The 20,418-nt window shown below is 35.1% G+C and overlaps 1 protein-coding gene across 2 annotated transcripts in view; it reads left to right on the forward strand.

Moving 5' to 3' along the window:
• REV3L (REV3 like, DNA directed polymerase zeta catalytic subunit) overlaps positions 1-20,418 on the forward strand; it is a 257,192-nt gene that overhangs the window by 201,780 nt on the left and 34,994 nt on the right. For both annotated transcript variants that reach the window (XM_069077037.1, XM_069077038.1), the window contains exons 22-25: positions 5,786-5,927; positions 15,120-15,364; positions 16,738-16,846; positions 19,012-19,218. In XM_069077037.1, coding sequence (XP_068933138.1) covers positions 5,786-5,927; positions 15,120-15,364; positions 16,738-16,846; positions 19,012-19,218 — 703 coding nt within the window. The remainder of the gene's footprint in view (positions 1-5,785; positions 5,928-15,119; positions 15,365-16,737; positions 16,847-19,011; positions 19,219-20,418) is intronic.

Genomic DNA, 20,418 nt, shown 5'->3' on the forward strand with positions numbered 1-20,418 from the left:
GTATATATAGATTTTGTACATAAACATAGATGTGATTCACACACACACACACACACACACACACACACACACACGTCTCTCCAGATAGAACATAAAACAAGGGCTACTTGACAGATAAGGGCTTAGCATCTAATACAGTAGTTAAATTTTTTTATTGAATTTTTGTCATTCCCTTGGCATGTTGCTATCTCTGAAAATTTTCCTATTCATTCTTAAAGGTTGAGATGTGTAAAAAAAAAAAGAAAAGAAACCATCCTGAAAATTTTTTAATTTTCCCATATTACTTTAAGTAAGATATGCAGTTCCAATTTTCTGTAAGTCTAAAACTAAACATCTTCTGGTTTACTCAGATTGATTTATTTAGAAAAAGCTACTCTCAATACAGTGAAACTAACCAAGGCTGCAGTTGAATTAACATAATCAAATAGCAATGATACAGGAATATTTTATACCTCATACAGTGCTTAGTAACATGAACGTCAGTGACACTTTTCCCCCCCAAATCTGACTTAAGTAAAACTTAAGCTTAGCCTATAATTAATGTTCTTTTTTGAGGTTTGCGTTTTTTTCTTTCATAGAGCCCATATAGAAGTGCAGCCTACATTTGTAATTGGCCTAAATGTGTATAATAGAGTACCAAATGTTGGCCCCATAAAACCTTTGAGAACTTCTAAATTTGCTTCATTTCGAGGCCTTTAAAAGTGAACATTTGCTGAAAATGATAATGTTGATATTTTTAACCTAGTCTATATTTTTAAATGATGCATTTCATTCTTTATAATTTTCTCTTACAATATGGTCAGATCTTATTTTAAAGGGGCAGTATTTTAATAAAATTGACATGAACAAAGATGAATTTTATTAGATCTGATGTTTTTTTCTCTCCCATCATTAACCAACCTCTCACAACAAACATTCCCTTACAACATACATTTATGCTGACATATATAAACTGGCTTTTATTCATGAAAGATACTAGAATTTGTTTAATTTGCTTCTATTATCTAATTAGGCAAAAGAGAAAAACACGTCTATCAAATGACATCAATTAACAGTACAACTGAAACCTTATTAGCCACTGAAGAGCTAAATGAATCTTTCTTTAAGTGTAGGAAATTTGATATGAGAAAATTGATCATTTGTAACACCATTCAATCTTATTTCTTACAAGTTATATTCCCTCTACTAAGATTAGTTCTCTTGTCATTTTTTTATTTCTTATTTCCCTCCTATTCTTTTTTTTCTTTTTGTACTACCTTTGTTCTCAAGGTTGAAAATCATTAACTAAAAGGAAAGTTTTAAATTTTACTAAGCTAACTTGAGGACATTTTTCTAAATTGTAGATGTCACAGCATAACCATAAACAAATTCCTATTTTCTCTACTTTTAAATGTGTAAATAAATTTTGTCATCAAACAAATTCATTTAAATCTTAACATGCTACATAAATGTGGCATGTTCATGTAGAGGTATAATTTGATTTAAACAAATTCCATTAAATTATAAGTCAGACTGACTTTAGCCAATTATGTGTCTAAAAATAAATGTGTGTGTGTGTGTGTGTGTGTGTGTGTGTGTAGCATTAATAGAGCATATCATTAACATCTCAGAGAGGTATAGTTTTCATTTTTAAATACCACAACTCCATAAGTTACACCTTAATGTCTCTTTATAATGTGAGGATGATCATAAGTTCTCAAAGTTTCTGCTAATTGAATGTAAGCTCTAGCATGTTTGCCATGTTGGAAAGGCCTTTGAACATAGTCCTAGTCCTATACTGTTTTCTGAATATTGGAGTAGCTGTAAGAGTGGAGATACTCACCGCTGATAGGATGGATCATTGGTTATTAATTAAATTAGTGGTTTGTTATTCTGTGAGATCTTTGTCTGGTGACCAGTGTTTAGTACACATGCTACTGGAAGAATTATATCTTAACTTTCTTGCTACAAATAAAATCAGAAGAGAGTTGCAACCAAATAGAAAGATGATTGACAAGAACGGTGCTCCTTGGAGAGATGAATAAAGGAACTGGCAAAGCTGGTTTTATTGTGTATCCAAAGGCAACAAGAAACACATTTCATGGTCATTTTATATTGCAGAGTTCATGGCAAATAGTTGCAAAATGATCACCATTGAAATAATTGCATCTTGAATGCCAGTGAATGTTGGAAAAGATAGAGTCAGAGAAATCTTCTAAGAATATGACAACACCCTCTGAATTAACTCAGAATATGTTTTGATAACCAGTGGCTTTTAGGAAAAAAATGGGAATTAGGCAAGGTTGTCAAAAATATGTTGGGAAATCTGGTTCAGGAGTTAGGAACCCTATGCATGTGTATATGGAATATATACATATATATATAATTTTAATTTTATTTTTTTTAGAAAGGGGAGTGCAAGGCAATTGGGGTTAAGTGATTTGTCCAAGGTCACACAGCTAAGAAGTGTGTCAAGTGTCTGAGACTGGATTTGAACTCAGGTCCTCCTGACTCTAGGGCCGGTGCTCTATTCACTGTGCCACCTACCTGCCCCGGAATACTTTCTTAAAGAAAAGAATCAAAAGGTGCTGGATGTGGCAAACACAGAATAATATCACAAAAATTGAAAGTTAGGTTTTTAACAGATAGTAAAAAATTCGTTGATAATGTGGAAGTTGTTCCTGTATGAGCCATCTCTCTACTACAAGTAATGACTGGTTAGAAGAAAGATCAAAGCTACAAGAAAGAAATGAGGAAAATATATAATGTACTATTAAACAGCTTCCAAAGTGACCTACATAAAGGAATTATTAAGATTTAAAAAAGGGAAATTGATTGAGAAAGGGTCAAATACACTAATTATAATAGTTTCATAAAGAAGTTTAGCCAATATAAATTAAATGCCATAATGAAGAGACAGAAGAATCTTAGAACTACTTTAGTTCATAAACACTCACCAAATAAGCAGATTTGACAGCCAAGGATAACACTGGTTTATAATCTAAATTTACTTGTAAAATCTTACAGAGAAAAATAGTGAAAGACTGAGCAATATCACCTCAGAAGACAGCAAGAAGCAAGGGAGGTGGGGTGGCCAGGTGGCGCAGTAAGAGCACTGGCTCCGGGATCGGTTCCAGCCTCAGATACTTGGCACCCACACAAAATAACTGGCCGTGTAACCTTGAGCAAGTTACTTAACCCCAATTGCTTAAAAAAAAAATAGAAGCAAGGGTGGGGGGAAAACTTGTCTAAAGAAATAAGAAAACCAATATCCCAAGGACATTTAAAGATGAAACTGGAATAAAAAGATGGAAAAGATATGTAAATATTTTCAAAATGAACTCTTTACACCAGGAAAAACAGTGGAACCACCTCTTTTGGGTTCTAATATCACAATCCAAGAAATACTTAAGGGGGAAGTAGAAACGACCTTGAGGAAAATAAAGATGGGAAAAGCAACTGTACTAGACTAAGTACACTCAGAAAAGTACTCTTGTGTACTCCTGAGTACTGCCTCTGAGTACTTCTTTGAGGGCATTAAGGGATTGATTCTCAAGTTATCTAAAGGAAGATTCCAAAGGTGTGAGAAAAATTATAATAAAACAAGCAAAAAAGAGAATATCAGTAACGGCTGACCCATGTGTCTACTTGTTCAACCTGTGATCATTAATATCAACTGAGGATTAAAACAGAGTACACATGTTTACCAAATGTGTTCATGATTTTTGAGAAGGAGATTCCATCATGGAGCAAATCTAAATCAAAAATGATTCCTGCTAAATGGTGAGGGTCTTTTGGTTTTTTTTTTTAGGGCAACTAGGTAGCGCAGTGGGTAGAGCTTCAGGCCTGGAGTCAGGAAGATCTGAGTTCAAATATGACTCAAATATTTTGTGATACTAGGCAAGTCATTTCATTTCAGTTTGCCTCAGTTTCTTCTTCTGTAAAATGGGGGTGGTAATAGCACCTACCTACCAAGGTAGTTGTTATTACCAAATGAGATAACAATTGTAAAACCCCTAGCACAATGCCTCGCAAATAGTACATGCTATATAAATGTTAGCTCTTATTAGAAATTCCTGTTTATAGATAACATGCTGATTGCAGCTGGCCCCAGGACATTTGGAAAAACTCCAAAATAAGCCCCATAGTCACTAATAAATAAATAAGCTACATTAGTGTGCAACTTAACTGGGACAAAGAAAAATAAACAGTGACATTTGCAATAAACCTCATCACTTTTTACTTATGTAAAAAAACCTTTAATATGTAATATGTCCAATTGTTGTGGTCACTTGATCTCAACACTTTGGCACTGAGTTCTCAAGATTGTGACATTGCCCTTTAATTCCTCATCATGAAACCTCATCTTTATCACAATGGATATTTGCCATACCTTTGACATATGGTCCATTTTTTCCAAGTCTAACCTGGAGTGAAAGGTTTTCAATGGAGTTTAAATCAGATGAATTCATAGGACATTTAAATCTATTTATCTCCATCTTTTGAATAAATTTCTTAACTGTTGGTGACATGCATGCTATAAGGTCATGGTCATGTTGTAATATTATGTCCCTATTTGGGAATTTGTATTTTAATATATTGACTGGAATTATCCCCCTCAGTGGGGTAAGAATTCAAGGCTCCCTTGAATTCAAGAATTCAAGGCTCCCTCTACAAAAAAAATCCCCCCCCCAATTTTTTTATTGGATTTTTACAGCCTGATGACAGTGCCTTTCTTATCAGTTCACTTGAACTTCTTCTGACAACAGTTTTGATATTACCTTTAATGAAAAATGAATTTCATTAATAAAAATTGCCTTTTTCTAAAATTAGTCCTCTAGTCTTTGTATTATCTTGCCAAGTATAACGAGTTTTGTGAATTTTTGTTTTCTCCATAGAAAAAAAATAGATACATTTTTAATGATATTTTCACTGTTTTTCCATCTTTAGGAAACCTATTACCACATTGTAGAGCAGAGGTATCAAACTCTGTCAGAAATTTCCCAAGTCCTTGAAGCAGATTAAAATGTAATTGGGAGATGTTTAACAAAATAAATAAAAAATACAATATTGATGATGTTAATTTGTGGTTTCCTAGCTTGATCTGTAGCCCATAATGCCCATTTCTATTTGAGTTTCTGTTTATACTATTAAAGTAGAGGAAACATTAATAACCTCTTCAGAGGCCAGTTCCATTTAAGGCTTTGCTTTTCTGGGGATTCTGGATTTCTGGAGATTAGGATGTTTTACAGCAACAGTTCATCAGTTCTTGACATTTTTTTGGTTTGTTTTCAATTGTACTTTCCTTTGTATTTTAGCTTGACTGATCTTGTTTCATTGTGGACTTAATACTGGAAACACTTGACTTTCCTAGACCATCACCCTTTGTTATATTGCTAACACATTGAAATATGTTCTTTAAAAGCTTTAAAAATACTTTTACAAATTGATATGGAGTAACTGCTCTTCTTAAAAATGATAGAATTAAAAATAACAGAGAGAAATGAAACACATTTGTTTGGCATGAAGTCTCGTGCTCAGCTGAGATATAACTGCAGGTGGGGAAATCATCTCAATCTGGTTTATCTGGTCAAGGTCAGACATTCTGAGTAAATCAGTCAGTAGAAGCACAGACCACTGCTATCACAGTATTACTATCACAAAATAACCATATCCAGATCATCACTTTTCCAAAATAATTGACACAAATTGTAGCTTTAAAAATGTACTTTTTCACAAAATGAAAATATTACCTGGTTTCAAATGACACAGTCACTAATGTTCATAACATTGCTTTCTTCAACAGATGGAAAATGGTTGATCATTATGTTAGCCGTGTCCGTGGAAATCTCCAGATGTTAGAACAGCTGGACCTGATTGGGAAAACTAGTGAAATGGCAAGGCTTTTTGGGATTCAGTTCTTACATGTTCTGACCAGGGGTTCACAGGTAAGATGGAAAAAGTTTGTAAACTTTTTAGATGTGTATAACTCATTAAGTGTTTTGTTTTTCTCTTTTTTAAAAAGTCAATAAGAATTTATTAAATCAAGTTAATAAGCATTTATTAAGTGTCTGCTATGTGTTAGGCATTATGCCCAGCTCTTAAGAAATTTAACTAAGATGACTTGATAATTAACTTGTAAAATTACACGAGGAAAATTTGTGCCAGAAATTTTTCACCTAGATTGATTTCCCAGTGAACCAAATTTGCTAATTTTGTGTCCATCCGAAGTCCTATAGGCTATTTTTAAAGCTATCACAACCAACTATTCATGTCACTAGGGATTATGAGTAAACTTTCATAGTTACATTTGACTGAACCACTAGTGGCCTGGAGGTACCTGAGACAAAAAGTGATGGGAAAATTGCAACATTGTGATTTTTCCCCTTTTTTCCCCATTTATTTATATATTTTATAGTTTTGATATAACAAAAATCTCCTTTAAAAAAATTGAAATAGCAAATTCCTCTCCAGATACCCTTAAAATAATGCCTCAAAACAAAATGTGGAACAGCAGAACACACAAAAGGATGGGGTGAAATAGTTTTCCATCCCGAGACAACTTAGATAGTCGGCAGGAAAAGTGTGTTGCACTGTGGTAGGAGAGGAGCACAGTCCAGGCAGCCTGCACCAACACAGAGCAGCCCCCAGCAAACCAGGAACAGGCCTTGGGAGCACCTGAATCAGCAGCAGCAGTAGATGCTTCTGGAGCCCTCAGCCCACAGATGGTAAGGAAGTCTGACAGCTGGTCAGAAGGAGATTACAGTGGAACCTTTATTGCCACTGGTTGCATTGCCCACACTTAGGTCTGGCTCAGAGTATTCCAAGGCAAGGAGAAGCACTAGCACACCAGACCCTGCAGCTACAGGGGAGCAGGGACCCTGATCACAATTACAGGCAGGAAAGAACGCATATGATCACTCACAGACAACAGCACGGGCTAGGAGAATAGTAAACACATCTCTTCTTGATCATGCCACCTTGGAAGAATCAAAAACTTAGAAATCCCTAGAATTTTCTCTGAAAACAGGTACACCAGAAACCTGAAGATTGGGACCATTCCCCCTCCACTCCAGAAACAGAACCTCACTTTAGCATAGAGTTACAAGTCCAGAAATAGGCTAGAAAAATGAGCAAACAATAGAAGAAGATTCTGACTATAAAAAAATTACTATGATGACAAGGAAGATGAAAACCCACAACCAGAAAAAGATAGCAAAGACAAAACTACTAAATCCAAAGCATCAAGGAAAAATATATGATTTGGTCTCAGGCCATGGAAAGACTCAAAAAAGAATTTTAAAACTCAGGCAAGAGGAGTAAAGGAAAAGTTGGGAAGACAAATGATAGTGATACAAGAAAATCATGAGGAGAGCGCCATAGAATGCCATAAAAGAGTGAGAGCGCCATGGAATGACCTAGCACAGACTTACTCTGTGTCTAATGCAAGTGAACTTTTAATAAACTTTACTTTTCTTTGGCTGAGAAAAAAAAAAAGAAAATCATGAAAGAAGAGTCAACAACTTATTAAAGAAGGCACAAAAAAATACTGAAGAAAAACCTTAAAAAACAGAATAGGCCAAATGGTAAAGGGAGAAGAATGCCTTGAAAAACAAAATTGACCAAAATGAAAAAGATATACAAAACTTCATGGAGCAGAAGAACTCCTTAAAAATTAGAACTGACCAAAAGAGATACAAAAATCCACTGAAGAAAACAACTCCTTATAAAGTAGAATTGACCAAATGGGAAAAGGTACAAAAGCTCACTGAAGAAAATAATTGTTTAAAAATTAGAATTGAGCAAGTGGAAACTAATGACTTAATGAGACATCAAGAAACAATAAAACAAAATCAAAAGAATGAAAAAATAGAAGAGAAAGAGAAATATCTCATTGGAAAATCGCTCCAGGAGAGATAATTTTAAAATTATTGAACTCCCAGAAAGCCATGATCAAAAAAAGGGCCTAGACATCATCTCAAGAAATTATCAAGGAAATGTGCCCTGGTATTTCTAGAGCCAGAGCATAAAATAGAAATTGAAAGAATTCACTGATCATGTCCTGAAAGAGATCCCAAAATGAAAACTGCCAGGAATATTATATCCAAATCCCAGAGCTTCCAGGTCAAGGAGAAAATATCACAAGCAGTCAGAGACAGTTCAGATATCATTGAGCCACAGTCGGGTTAAAACAAGATTTAGCAGCTTCTACATTAAAGGATCAGAGGGCTTGGAATATGATGTTCTGGAAGGCAAATGAGCTAGGAATCATCTACCCAGCAAAACTGAGTATGATCTTTCAGGGGAAAAAAATGAATAATGAAGTAAAAGACTTTCCCATATTTCTGGTGAAAAGAGCAGAGTTGAATAGCTACAAGTCTGCAGGGTGATTTTCTAAGTAGACATAGCTAATTTTTTTGACATATCGTATCATTGCATATTTATGACTGGGTTCTTGATAGGCTGAGTTAGCTTAAACCATAACTACTAGAAACACCAGAGTTGTATTGATAGAGTTGGTCCAGAAACCCTGACAACTGATCCTTAGAACTAGAACCCCAACAGATTTGGAGATAGGACACAATTTTGTTTTTGTTCAGTCCTGTCTGACTCTTTGTGACCCCTTGGATCATAGCACACCAGGCCCTTCTACAACCTCAGCCATTTCTCAAAGTCTCTCCAAGTTTATGGTCATTGTTTCCATGATACTGTCTATCCATCTCATCCTCTGCCGTACCCTTTTCCTTTTGCCTTCAATCTTTCCCAACATCAGGGTCTTTTCCAATGAGTCCTGTCTTATTATGTGGCCAAGGTATTTTAAGTTTCAGCTTCAATATTTGACCTTCTAGTGAATAGTCTGACTTGATTTCTTTAAATATTGACTTATGTAACCTCCTTGCTATCCAAGGGACTCTAAAAAATCTTCTCCAGCACCACAATTAAAAAGCATTGATTCCATGGTGCTCAGCTTTCCTTATAGTCCAACTCCGCACAGCCATACATTGGTACTGGAAAAACCATTGCTTTGCTATACAGACCTCTTGTCAGCAAGAGTGATATCCCTGCTTTTTAGTAATGCTGTCTAGATTTGCCATAGCTTTCCTTCCAAGGAGCAAGCATCTTTTAATTTCATAGCTGTAGTTGCCCTCTGCAGTGATCTTTGGGCCCAAGAATATAAAATCTCACACTGCTTCCATTTCTTCTCCCTGTTTGCCAGGAAGTTGCCAAGGACACAATAGGGTTTCCCAACTTATTTTTAAACCTTCTGGTTCCTAATGTCTAAGCCTCTCTTTTACAACACTGAAGTCTTCTAGGGCTCTACATGACAGATTCAAGACTTGGACTTCCTTATCCTCTGAGCCATTAGAGGATACACAATATCTCATTCAATGTCATGATACTTCTGCCTAGTTGATTGCATGCCACAGCTTTAGTCGTGTTGAGGAAGAATCAATGTATCTGAAACATGCTCTGCAATCTCTGAAGATTCTCAATTTGCTCACCAGTGTGCTTACAGAGCCCAGATGAGCTGTGGCAACAGCAACGGGAGGCTGCTTTTTAAATTTCTTGACATTCCCAATTTCAAATTTATCCCATACCTTAACTAATAAGCCTAATAAAAGAAAAGATGTAAATAGAAAGAAAATTATCTGCATAGCTTCATTAGAATTGGAATTCTCCAAAGGATCAGTGGTGAAACACACTTACCCACCTCTCAACAGGGAGTTGTAAAATGAGACACATTTTCAGACACAGCCCATGTAGGGATTTGTTTTACTTGACTTGGGCAAATATGATAAATGGGTTTACTGGTTTATTTTTTTTTCTTTTAGTTGAGAAAGGGATAAGGAAGGAGTTGGGTTAGATTACAAAACATTCAGTCTTTCTCATTAGATATGACTCTTGTCCACATCCCTCATAAATACTTGGCAAGAGGAAGAGAGGAAGGAAAATCCACCCATTGTTTTGGAGCCCTTCCTGTAGGTCTTTTAATATTATTTTTGCAGCACTTAATCCCTCTATTATCCCTTGCTCTTGCTACATGACTAGTCCTCTTTCTTTTAGGTTTATACATCTCCTGTGTAACATCTTTATTGAACTGAAAAACTTAACCTATTCCCTCTTCCATGTAATAACAATTCATACATTGCAGTACTGCTCATGTGGCTTACCTAAATCTTCTATCCAAACAAAGTATCTCTATTTTCCTCAGTTGTTCCTAGTATGGCATGACTTAAGAACCTCTCATTATCTCATAGATAGAAAACTAGAAGGGACCTTAGAGGTCATCTAATCTAACCGTTTCATTTTGCAAATAAGGAAACTGAGGCCTAGGGAGATTAAGTGGTTTGCCCAAAGTCACATAGAAAGTAAACATCAGAAATGGGATTTGAACTCAGGTCTCTTGGTTCCAGTGCCAATACCCTTTTCATTACAGCACACTACTGCCTCCTGGAGGCCTTCTACATCTCCTCTGATCTTGGCATTTTGTTCTATTATTGTAGCCTAAGATAGCATTAGATTTTTTTTTTTAAAGCAATCGGGGTTAAGTAACTTGCTCAAGGTTACACCGCCAGTTGTTTCTGGGTGTGGTGCTGAGTATCTGAGCCCGGATTTGATCCAGGTCATCCCGACACTGGAGCCGGTGCTCTTACTCACTGAGCCACCTGGCCACCCCTAAGCAATTGGGGTTAAGTAACTTGCTCAAGGTTACACGGCCAGGTGTTTCTGGGTAGGTGCTAAGTGTCTGAGCCCGAGATACGATCTCCAGGTCTTCTCAACACTGGAGCCGGTGCCCTTACTCGTAGATTTTTTTTAAAACAACTTTGTCCTGCTTTTGTTTTATATTGTTTGTGATCAAATAAAACATATGAGCTTTTTCCAAATATATATAATCTTTTTAAAAAGATGTATATATATATATATATATAGATGTATATGTTTAAATACTATTTCATTATAAATATTTCCCAGTTACATTTTTTTAAAAGCATAACATTCATTTTTTTTTGTTTTGAGTTCTAAATTCTCTCCCTTCATCCCTACCCCCTCCTTGAAAAGGGTAGTGATTTTATATCAGTTATATATGTGAAGTCATGCAAAACATATTTCCATATTAGCCATGTTACAAAAGAAAACAGAAAAAAGAAAGATACAGAAAGTAAAAAAAAAAGTATGCTTCAATCTATGTTTAGAGTTAATTAGCCCTCTCCCTGGAGGTGGATAGCATTTTTCGTCATGAGCCCTTTGTAACTGTCTCAGATCATTGTCTTAACCAGAGTAGCTAAGGCTTTCACAGTTGATATAGTATTGCCATTACTATATTCAATGTTCTCCTTGTCCTGCTCACTTCAGTTTGCATGAATTCATGCAAGTCTTCCCAGGTTTTTCTAAAAGCATCCTGCTCTTCATTTCTTATAACACAGTAGTATTCTGTCACGATTACATTATTGCAACTTGTTCAGCTATTCCCCAACTAATGGTATCTCCTCAATTTTCAATTCTTTTCCATCACTAGAAGAGATGCTATAAGCATTTTTTACAGATTGGTCCTTTTCTCTTTGCTTTGATCTCTTTAGGATACAGACCTAGTAGTGGTATTACTAGGTCAAAGGGTACGACGCAGTTTTATAATCCTTTGGGCATAGTTCTGAATTATTCTCTATAATGGTTGAACTCCATTAGTTCACAATAGTTCACAACTCCACGACAGTGCATTAGTGTACCAATATTTCTACATCCCCTCCAGCATTTGTTATTTTCCTTTTCTATCTTGTTATTCAATCCAATATGTGTGAAATGGTACCTCAGAGTTGTTTCAGTTTGCATTTCAGCAGTGATTTAGAGCATTTTTATCTTGTGACTATTGATAGTTTTGATTTCTTCTGAAAACTGCTCATCATATCCTTTGACCAGTTAGCAAGTGGAGAATGTCTCTTTTTTCCATAAATATGGTTCTATTCCCTATATATTTGAGAAATGAAACCTTTATTGTAGAAACTTGCTGAAAAAATATTTCCCCCAGTTTCCTGTTTCCTTTATAATTTTGTCTGTATTATTTTTGTGCAAAGCCTTTTAATTTCATGTAATCCAAATTATCCATTTTATTTCTCGTGATCCTCTCTATGTTTTGTTTTGTCATAAATTTTTCCCTTATACATAGATCTGACAGGTAAATTTTTCCACAGTTCCCTAATTTACTTATGATATCACCCTTTATGTCTGAATCATCAAAAGTGCTGCTTTCAATCCAAGTCACCTTTATCCTAAAGATATTTAGGTAATTTTTAGAAAATGCAAGACTATGTATTTATGCCTTTTAAATTTCATCTTCTTTTATCCATTTTCCCAGTCTATCTTTTGAAATCCAGATTCCAACATATCAACTGTGCGTCCCAACTTTGTGTCAGTTTGCCAATAATACCTTGTTTTTACCAACTAATTCATTGATAAAAATGATGGAAACTCCAGGTGTTAGGACAGAGCCCTTTAGCATGACACTGGAACATAATTCCCTTCAAGTTGATATCTCTCCATTAATTATTCTTAGAGTACAATTGTTCAATTATCTATAAACCCATCCCAAATTGTACTGTCATCTGTTCTGCATTTTCTTTCTAGCTAAACAAAAACTCCCTTCCTTTACCATTCTTCCCTGTCAGAATATGAACTCTTTGAGGGCAAGAACTAATGGTCACTTTGCCTGACAAATACTAACTCCTTATTAAATGCTTTTTGATTGATTGGTCTTGTCCTTAAGGATAGCATAAGAGTCATAAGGTCAAATGCCTTGGTAAAATCAAGATACTCACTTGACTTACCCATCAGGTCTATTTTTTTTATTTTTTAAACATTTGATTTTAAAACTTTGAATTACAGATTCTTTCCCTTCCTCCCTCCTCACCCACCCTTACTGGGAAGATAAGCAATTTAGTATAGGTTGTACATGTGTGGCTATGCAAAACCTTTCCATAGTGGATATATTATTAAAGACTGACTATATTTCCCTCCATCCTATCCTGATTCCCACTTGTTCTATTTGCTACTTTGACCCTTTCCCTTTTCAAAAGTGTGTGCTTCCACTTGCCCTCCCCTCCATCATCCCCCCTTTCATCTCCTTCCCCCCTACTCTCCTGTAGGGTGAATACCCTATTTAGTGTGTATGTCATTCCCTCCCTAAGCCAAATTCAATGAGAGTAAGGTTGACTCATTCCCTTTTACCTTTCTGTTCTTCCCCTCCATTGTAACAGTTTTCCCTTGCCTCTTCTATATGAGATAATTTACTCCATTCTGTCCCACCCCATCTCCTCTCATTATATTCCTCTCTCACCTCTCAATTTCACCTGTTAAGTGTCATCCCTTCCTATTAAATTTTCCTGTGCCCTCTGTCTATGTATACCTGTACACATATATATACACACACTCACATATGTATTCATATGCCCATATGCCCTCCAACATATGCATACACATATATGTGTATGTATGTATATGTATATATATGCATATACACACACATTTATATTCCCTTCAACTATTCTCATACTGAGAAAAGTTTCATAAGTTACAATTACCGTTTTTCCATGCAGGAATGTGAATAGTTCAACTTTGATAAGTTCCTTATGATTTCTTTTCTCTGTTTACCTTCTCGTGCTTCTCTTGCTTCTTGTATCTGAATGTCAAATTTTCTGTTCAACTCTGGCTTTTTCATCATGAATGCTTGAAAGTCCTCTATTCCATTGAATGACCATATTTTCCCCTGAAACATGATACTCACGTGATTTCTTGGTTTTCCATCAAGTCTTAGTAACCCTATTTGAAAAGGAAATTAGTTTGGCATAATGTGTTATCAGTGAAATCATACTGGCTTCAAGTGATCAATTCTTTATCTTCTATTATTAAGTCATCTTTTTAATAATTCTGCTAGGGATCAACATTAATCTTACCAGCTCACAGTTTCTAAAATCCACCTTTTTTCACCTTATTTGAAAAACAAATGACCATTTAGCCATTTCTAGGCTTCTGGAGCCCCTGCCAGTTTCCTTGATTTTTCAGATTACTTCAATAGTTCCCTAACCAGCTCTATACTGAACATAGAAACCTATCAAAGTATTTTCTACGTCCACCCATTTATGACACAACTATAGTCAGATTAGATCCGGCTGTATTAAAAAAAAAAGTAGCAGCTCCTGAAGCATTCTTATAAATCTGAAGTCATGCTTTCCAATTTGTAAATTTGCATTGATAGGTTTTGAAGTTCTCCTTCTCTATAGGATTTAAATTGAGAAATTTGTGAATATTAAGGTATGCAATTGTGTCATAAACAAAAATCATGTAATCTCTCCCTAGTCTGAAGTATTCCTATTGCCTCTTGGATAAAACATTAGCTCTTCTGTTTAGTTTTTAAAGTCCTATACTACCTTGCCCCCAAATTATCTGTCATTGAACATTGTTACACTCTGAAATCCAGCCAAACTGGCTTTCTCTCACTCTTCACTCACAATACTCCCATCTCCCATCTCCCTGTACCTGTAATGCATTCCCTCTTTAATTTCACCTCCAAGTCCCTCTCTTCTTTAAGACACAATTCAGGGACTTTTCACATAAAGCCTTTCCTGATGATCCTCAACTTTTGGTGCCCTCCATCCCAAACTGCCTTATATTTAATTATTTTTATAGATATTTGCATTTATTCATTTTATATTTATGCTATGTATATTCCTTTATGTACTTATTGTCTCCATTAAGAGGTAAGTTTCTTGTGTATAGGAATTGTTTCATTCTTTGTACTTTTGTCCCCAGAACCCAGCACAGGGCCTATTAAAAATTAGGTACTTGGGGCGGCTAGGTGGCGCAGTGAATAGAGCACAGGCCCTGGAGTCAGGAGGACCTGAGTTCAGATCCAGCCTCAGACACTTACACACAAAACTAGCCATGTGACGTCGGGCAAGTCACTTAACCCCAATTGCCCTCCAAAAAAAAACCAAAAAAAAAAATTAGGTGCTTAATAATTATTTGTTAATTGACTGATTTAAATAGTAGGTATTTAGCAAATGTTGTTTACTTAAAGGATGGAATATGACAAATGTTTGTTAAATCAGAGTGACAGAATGTGTTTAAATGCTGTCTTCCTCCCACAGTACCGTGTGGAATCAATGATGCTACGTATTGCCAAACCAATGAACTATATCCCTGTGACTCCCAGTGTTCAGCAGAGAGCCCAGATGAGAGCTCCACAGTGTGTTCCTCTAATAATGGAGCCTGAATCTCGTTTCTACAGCAACTCCGTTCTTGTACTGGATTTCCAGTCCTTATATCCTTCCATTGTAATTGCATATAACTACTGTTTTTCCACCTGTCTTGGACATGTTGAAAACTTAGGAAAGTAAGTTTACTGTATTCAAAATTATTTTCTGTGTATCTAAAATTGATAGATTTCTCCTGAACATTTCTCATATTTGGTGCTTTGACTGTTCTTTGTGTACAAAATTAGTAGATTGTAAGAAATCTAATCCATTTGTTTTATCTGTCTTATCAAATAAAGATTTGAGTTCAAGTCTTGCCTTTGACACATACTGGCTGTATGATCAAGAACAACTCACTTAACATTTCAAGTTCTTTAAGTTAAAGATGACTAATCAGTCTGCCTCAGTAGAGGGAATTTCCACACCAGGAATTCTCCAGTTGATGAAGCTACAGCTTAGACTAAAATAAAAATGTCCAACAGTTGATGTAAATCACTACTACATGATCATTTCAGCCACAGGGACTGGTATCTCTCAGGAAGGTAAACTGAAAGTTTCACCTTCCATGTATAGACTGCCTTTTTGAAAATTATGATTTCTTTCCTTTGTGAGACTAAATTAAACTACCACAGAACACTTTGAGTTTTATTTGTTAGAAGTTTGATCTTATTGGCTTTAAGCATAATCTTAGATTTTATTTTAATCAGATATTTTCCAAGACTTAGAAAAATTTAACTACAATATATTAGCCCTTTTAATTTATCTAAAAAAAATTGTGATCTGAAAAAATTATACCATCCAATACATCCATAAATATTTTCTGCATTTGTCAGTAGTTCATTAGTATGTACTTGAGAGTTATTACTTTGTTCTGTAATGGTCTCTATCCTAAAAAAAAACTTTGGAAGAATTAATAGCATTTTGCCCAATTTATTTGAAAATTCTAGAATAAGGCATTTAAGAAGTTATATCCTATCATTTTTAGTATTTAATATGGAAATGTATAATGTATATTTCAGATTTTCTATTTGAGTCCTTAAAATACTGATTTATGAAGAAAACAGAATCTTACATTGACTTGAAGTTGAACATTTTAAATGTAAGAACTTCAGCGTGGGGAGGGGGGAGGGGCGCTAGGTGGTGAAGTGAATAGAGCCCTGGAGTCAGGAGGACCTGAGTTCAAATCTGGCCTCAGACTAGCCATGTGACCTTGGGTAAGTCACTTAACCCCAACTACCCTACCTTCCCCCCTCCAAAAAAGCAAAAACAAAAACTTCAGTGTAGATTTTTGCCCATTAATCCTAGATGAGAGTCCTGAGTAATGGTTCAATTAATAAAGTTTAAATATTCAAAACACTTGTTATTAGTAGGCTTTTCATATGTACATTAAATACATCAGTATTTCAATATGATCGAAAAGACATTGCCAGTAAAATTAATAATGGAACCTTTAAATTCTCAGTTGTAATTGTGATATGAGTCCATATGTTTTATGTTTTGATTTTTTTTCCAGGTTTGATGAATTTAAATTTGGCTGTACATCTCTAAGAGTGCCGCCAGATTTACTTTACCAAATTAGGCATGATATCACAGTGTCACCAAATGGAGTGGCTTTCGTTAAGGTAATTTTTGGCATGAAAATAAAATTTCTTTTCCCTAAATAGATTGATATACAGCTAATGTACAGGTATTGCAGAATTACATGAAAAACAGAAACATTAGGCTTGACCTGAGCATTATGTCTCAGCAAGGGGCAGGGCAAGTCAATAGTCTAAGACTGTCCTAACCTTGGCGGTAACTTCAAAATAGCCACCTAAAAAAAGGGCTTTTTTTTTCTTTTTATACTGTAACACTAAATTCTTCATGTGTAGCAAATAGATTTTTCAAAAGATAAATTTGTTCCTTCCAGTGGAAAGTAATCATTTATGGATTCAGCTGTAAGTTTATGGATCATTGCCCTTTACTGGAATCCAGTGTATTTATACTCATACAAAGTGGTACTTGATAAGTTATAAAAGATGAGCATATTATTTAATGTCAATCCTACCACTTCTTTATGCTTATAATTTAAATTAAAAATTATCTTGGAATTATTTGGCTTTTTGTTATAGGCTTAAAGTACAAATCATGCTAAGAATAAATATCTTTCCTCATATAGAGATGGATAGTTAGAGATATAGGAAATAGAATGAGAGAAATTTGAGAAATATTTTTTGATGAGACTCTGAATCTCATTTGCATGCCTCTTCAGTTCTGTTTCCCTGGTACAGCAAAGCAAATGATTAGATATAGTTACCACTAGCCCCAGAATTTATTCTACTTAACTCCCAGCTTTGTTCCACACTCATTGAATCAAATGGTTGTTGGTTTTAAAACTGGGCAAGAAGCTTAGACATCAACTGGTGCAGCTCAATTCAGTTCAATTAAAAAATATCAAGTGCCAACTTTGTGCAGTGCACAGGAATAATTAAGTAATGTGAGGCCTCAAAGGCCATGTCAGCTTACAAGGCCATGTGAGTTCAGGCCCAGAAGGGAGCTTCATTTAGCAAAACAATGAAGTGAGAGCATCCTAAATTCAGTGTTGTAGGTTAAGCATAAGGAATTCTTATGTATTAAGAAATCCCCTTACTAGCCATGTGACTTTGGGCAAGTCACTTAACCCCAGTTGCCCTCCAAAAAAAAGCAAAAAAAAAAAAATCCCTTACTGACACTTTTTAGTACTGCAAGTTACCAAAAGAGTTTGTGGTATATTCTTTCTTAGGAACTTTCAAGGAGAGAATTGCCAGAATTGGTTTAAATGTGATCTACTTATAAGCGCAGAAGTGGATTCCTTAAAAATCTCTCCTACTAAAGTTATGTTCTGTCCAGGCTTTCTAAGAATATCACATATTGCCTCTTTCTACCAGTATTCTTAAAAATTTGCACCTGTAATTTGACCCAATGTAGACTTTTTATAAAAAGTTTAAAATGAGCAGTTTTATAATTCTGGAACCATTTTCCTGTGCCTTTAGTTTGAATGGTTAAAACTAACATGCATTACTTTGCACGTATATCTTAAATCTCATCTTCACCATTTATATTGTTTTGTGTTTTTTGTTCCTTCTGGAGTTTTCATAAATTCTCCCTAGTCTTGACTAATTCAAATGATTTTTTGACATCAGCAAATTTTGTCACCTCACTATTCATCCCCTCTTCCAGATTGCTAATAAATATAGGCCGGAGGGGATGGCTTAGTGATCTAAGCATCAGATTTGAAATACCTAGAGTCCCTGGAACTGCAGGTTTGAATGTCAGCAGAGTCAACCCAGCTCTTCATTCTTCCAAGGTAGATAAATGGCGTTCCATGCAGATCACTGTGTGGGATCATTAGACTGAGACCTTAAAAACAGAGGTTTGGCACAAGCTGTATAGATCCCATGTTGCTTTATGAAAGAGTGGGGGTTTTCTCAGAATTCTTGAATAAAACTATCCCTTGCCCTTGTTAAAATATATATAAACTATTGCACACTTGAAGCCACCTTCCACCCCCTTGGAGGCTCTTCATTGTTCATAATATTATTAAGTACATTTTATGTATATTTGTAGACTCCTTTAAGGACAAAGCCCTCTTCAAAAAGAAGTATAATGTAATGATTTTATATTGAACACTACTAGTCCTGCAGTCACTGTACTGTGGCCCATATTTCCAATTCGAGAGCATTAGCTATTTGTTATACTTTGTGTTTTCTATTTATTTGTTTAAACCAGTGCAGTGTAAGGTATTTAAATTTTTTTTCTTTTATAATAGCCTTCAGTCAGGAAAGGGGTACTGCCAAGAATGCTGGAAGAAATTTTAAAGACTAGGTTCATGGTGAAACAATCTATGAAAGCATACAAGCAGGACAGAGCTCTTTCACGAATGCTCAATGCACGTCAGCTCGGACTCAAACTTATAGCAAATGTCACATTTGGTTATACGTCTGCTAACTATTCTGGAAGAATGCCATGTATTGAGGTAAGTGAGGCAGAAATGTTGCTGTTTTTTCCAAGGAAACAGTCTATAAAGTAGCTTTTATGGATGAAAGAGTTGTATTCACTATGGGTTACTAAGTTTGCCTGATTTTTGTTTTGGAGGATATCGGGTTGTAGGAGTAAGAAAAGATACACGTTTTATGGAAGCAGGAGACTAAGATCCTTCCCCATGGTGTCCTTACACTACTTCCACAGTTTCCTGTATTTCTTCTTTATTTGCTTTTTTTTTTTTTTTTTGCAATATATCTGAGAACATTGTGAATGAAAGTTGGCCCCGTAAAAGCCTGTGTGCCAGGTGCCACAAAGTGGCAGGATCAACAGAAAGGCAGCTGCCACTCTTTGATCCTTTTCCTGAGTCATACTTAAGACTTGGCGAAGACAATTGGCATGTTTCTGGTGGCTACAAATGCTTTTTAACACTCTAGGTTGACACTTAGATCTTTGAAATACAAGCATCATTAACATGTTTGATAGCTAGCATCTCACTACATATAAAGATTCTCACTTGAAATTCTAACAGTCTAGCTATTTGTACTAAACTTTTTGTAGATATGAATTGTAAACTGAATCAAGTCATAAGTTCAAAGAACACTTTATACAAATCTAAATTATATTCAGAGCTGAAAAAGTTTTAAAAAAGGATTTAAGAAATTAAAGGAATTTGTTCTAAATGTCCACAACTGTAAATCCTTACAAAACATGTAATTATATTTCGGGCCTTACTTGGCATCCTCAACTGGAATCCTTTTTCAGTCTTTGGTACTTTGATATTTGTACTGTAAAACAATTTGAAAACAATTTTTGACATATTATTCACAATAATTATTCTCAATATAACTTAATTAGGCTATGTAATTTAAATTTTATTGCAAAAAGAGCAAGGCTTTCTTCGTGTGAATTTTTAAATAATCTGCAGAATTATAAAGTTCAATTTATATTTAGTCTTTTTTTAAAAATTATATTGAAAAGTACAAAAAAAGAGTTCCTTTATTATAGAATATAATCAGGCAACTTTTTCCATATCTCAGGTTTAAAGAGTGTTAGAACTAGAACAGGAAAATTATCTATTCTCTTTAATTTACTTATTATTGAAGCCTCATTATTGTGCTTTTAATTAGCATGTTTTCAAGGTACAGTACCATTTTTTAATGTCAAACCTTGTCATAATCATTAAAGTTAATAC

The sequence above is a fragment of the Petaurus breviceps genome, unplaced genomic scaffold, assembly GCF_028583685.1.
Source record: "Petaurus breviceps papuanus isolate PSGF00001 unplaced genomic scaffold, PetGlider_PUasm1.0 90977, whole genome shotgun sequence".
In the NCBI taxonomy this organism is placed as follows: Eukaryota; Metazoa; Chordata; class Mammalia; order Diprotodontia; family Petauridae; genus Petaurus; species Petaurus breviceps.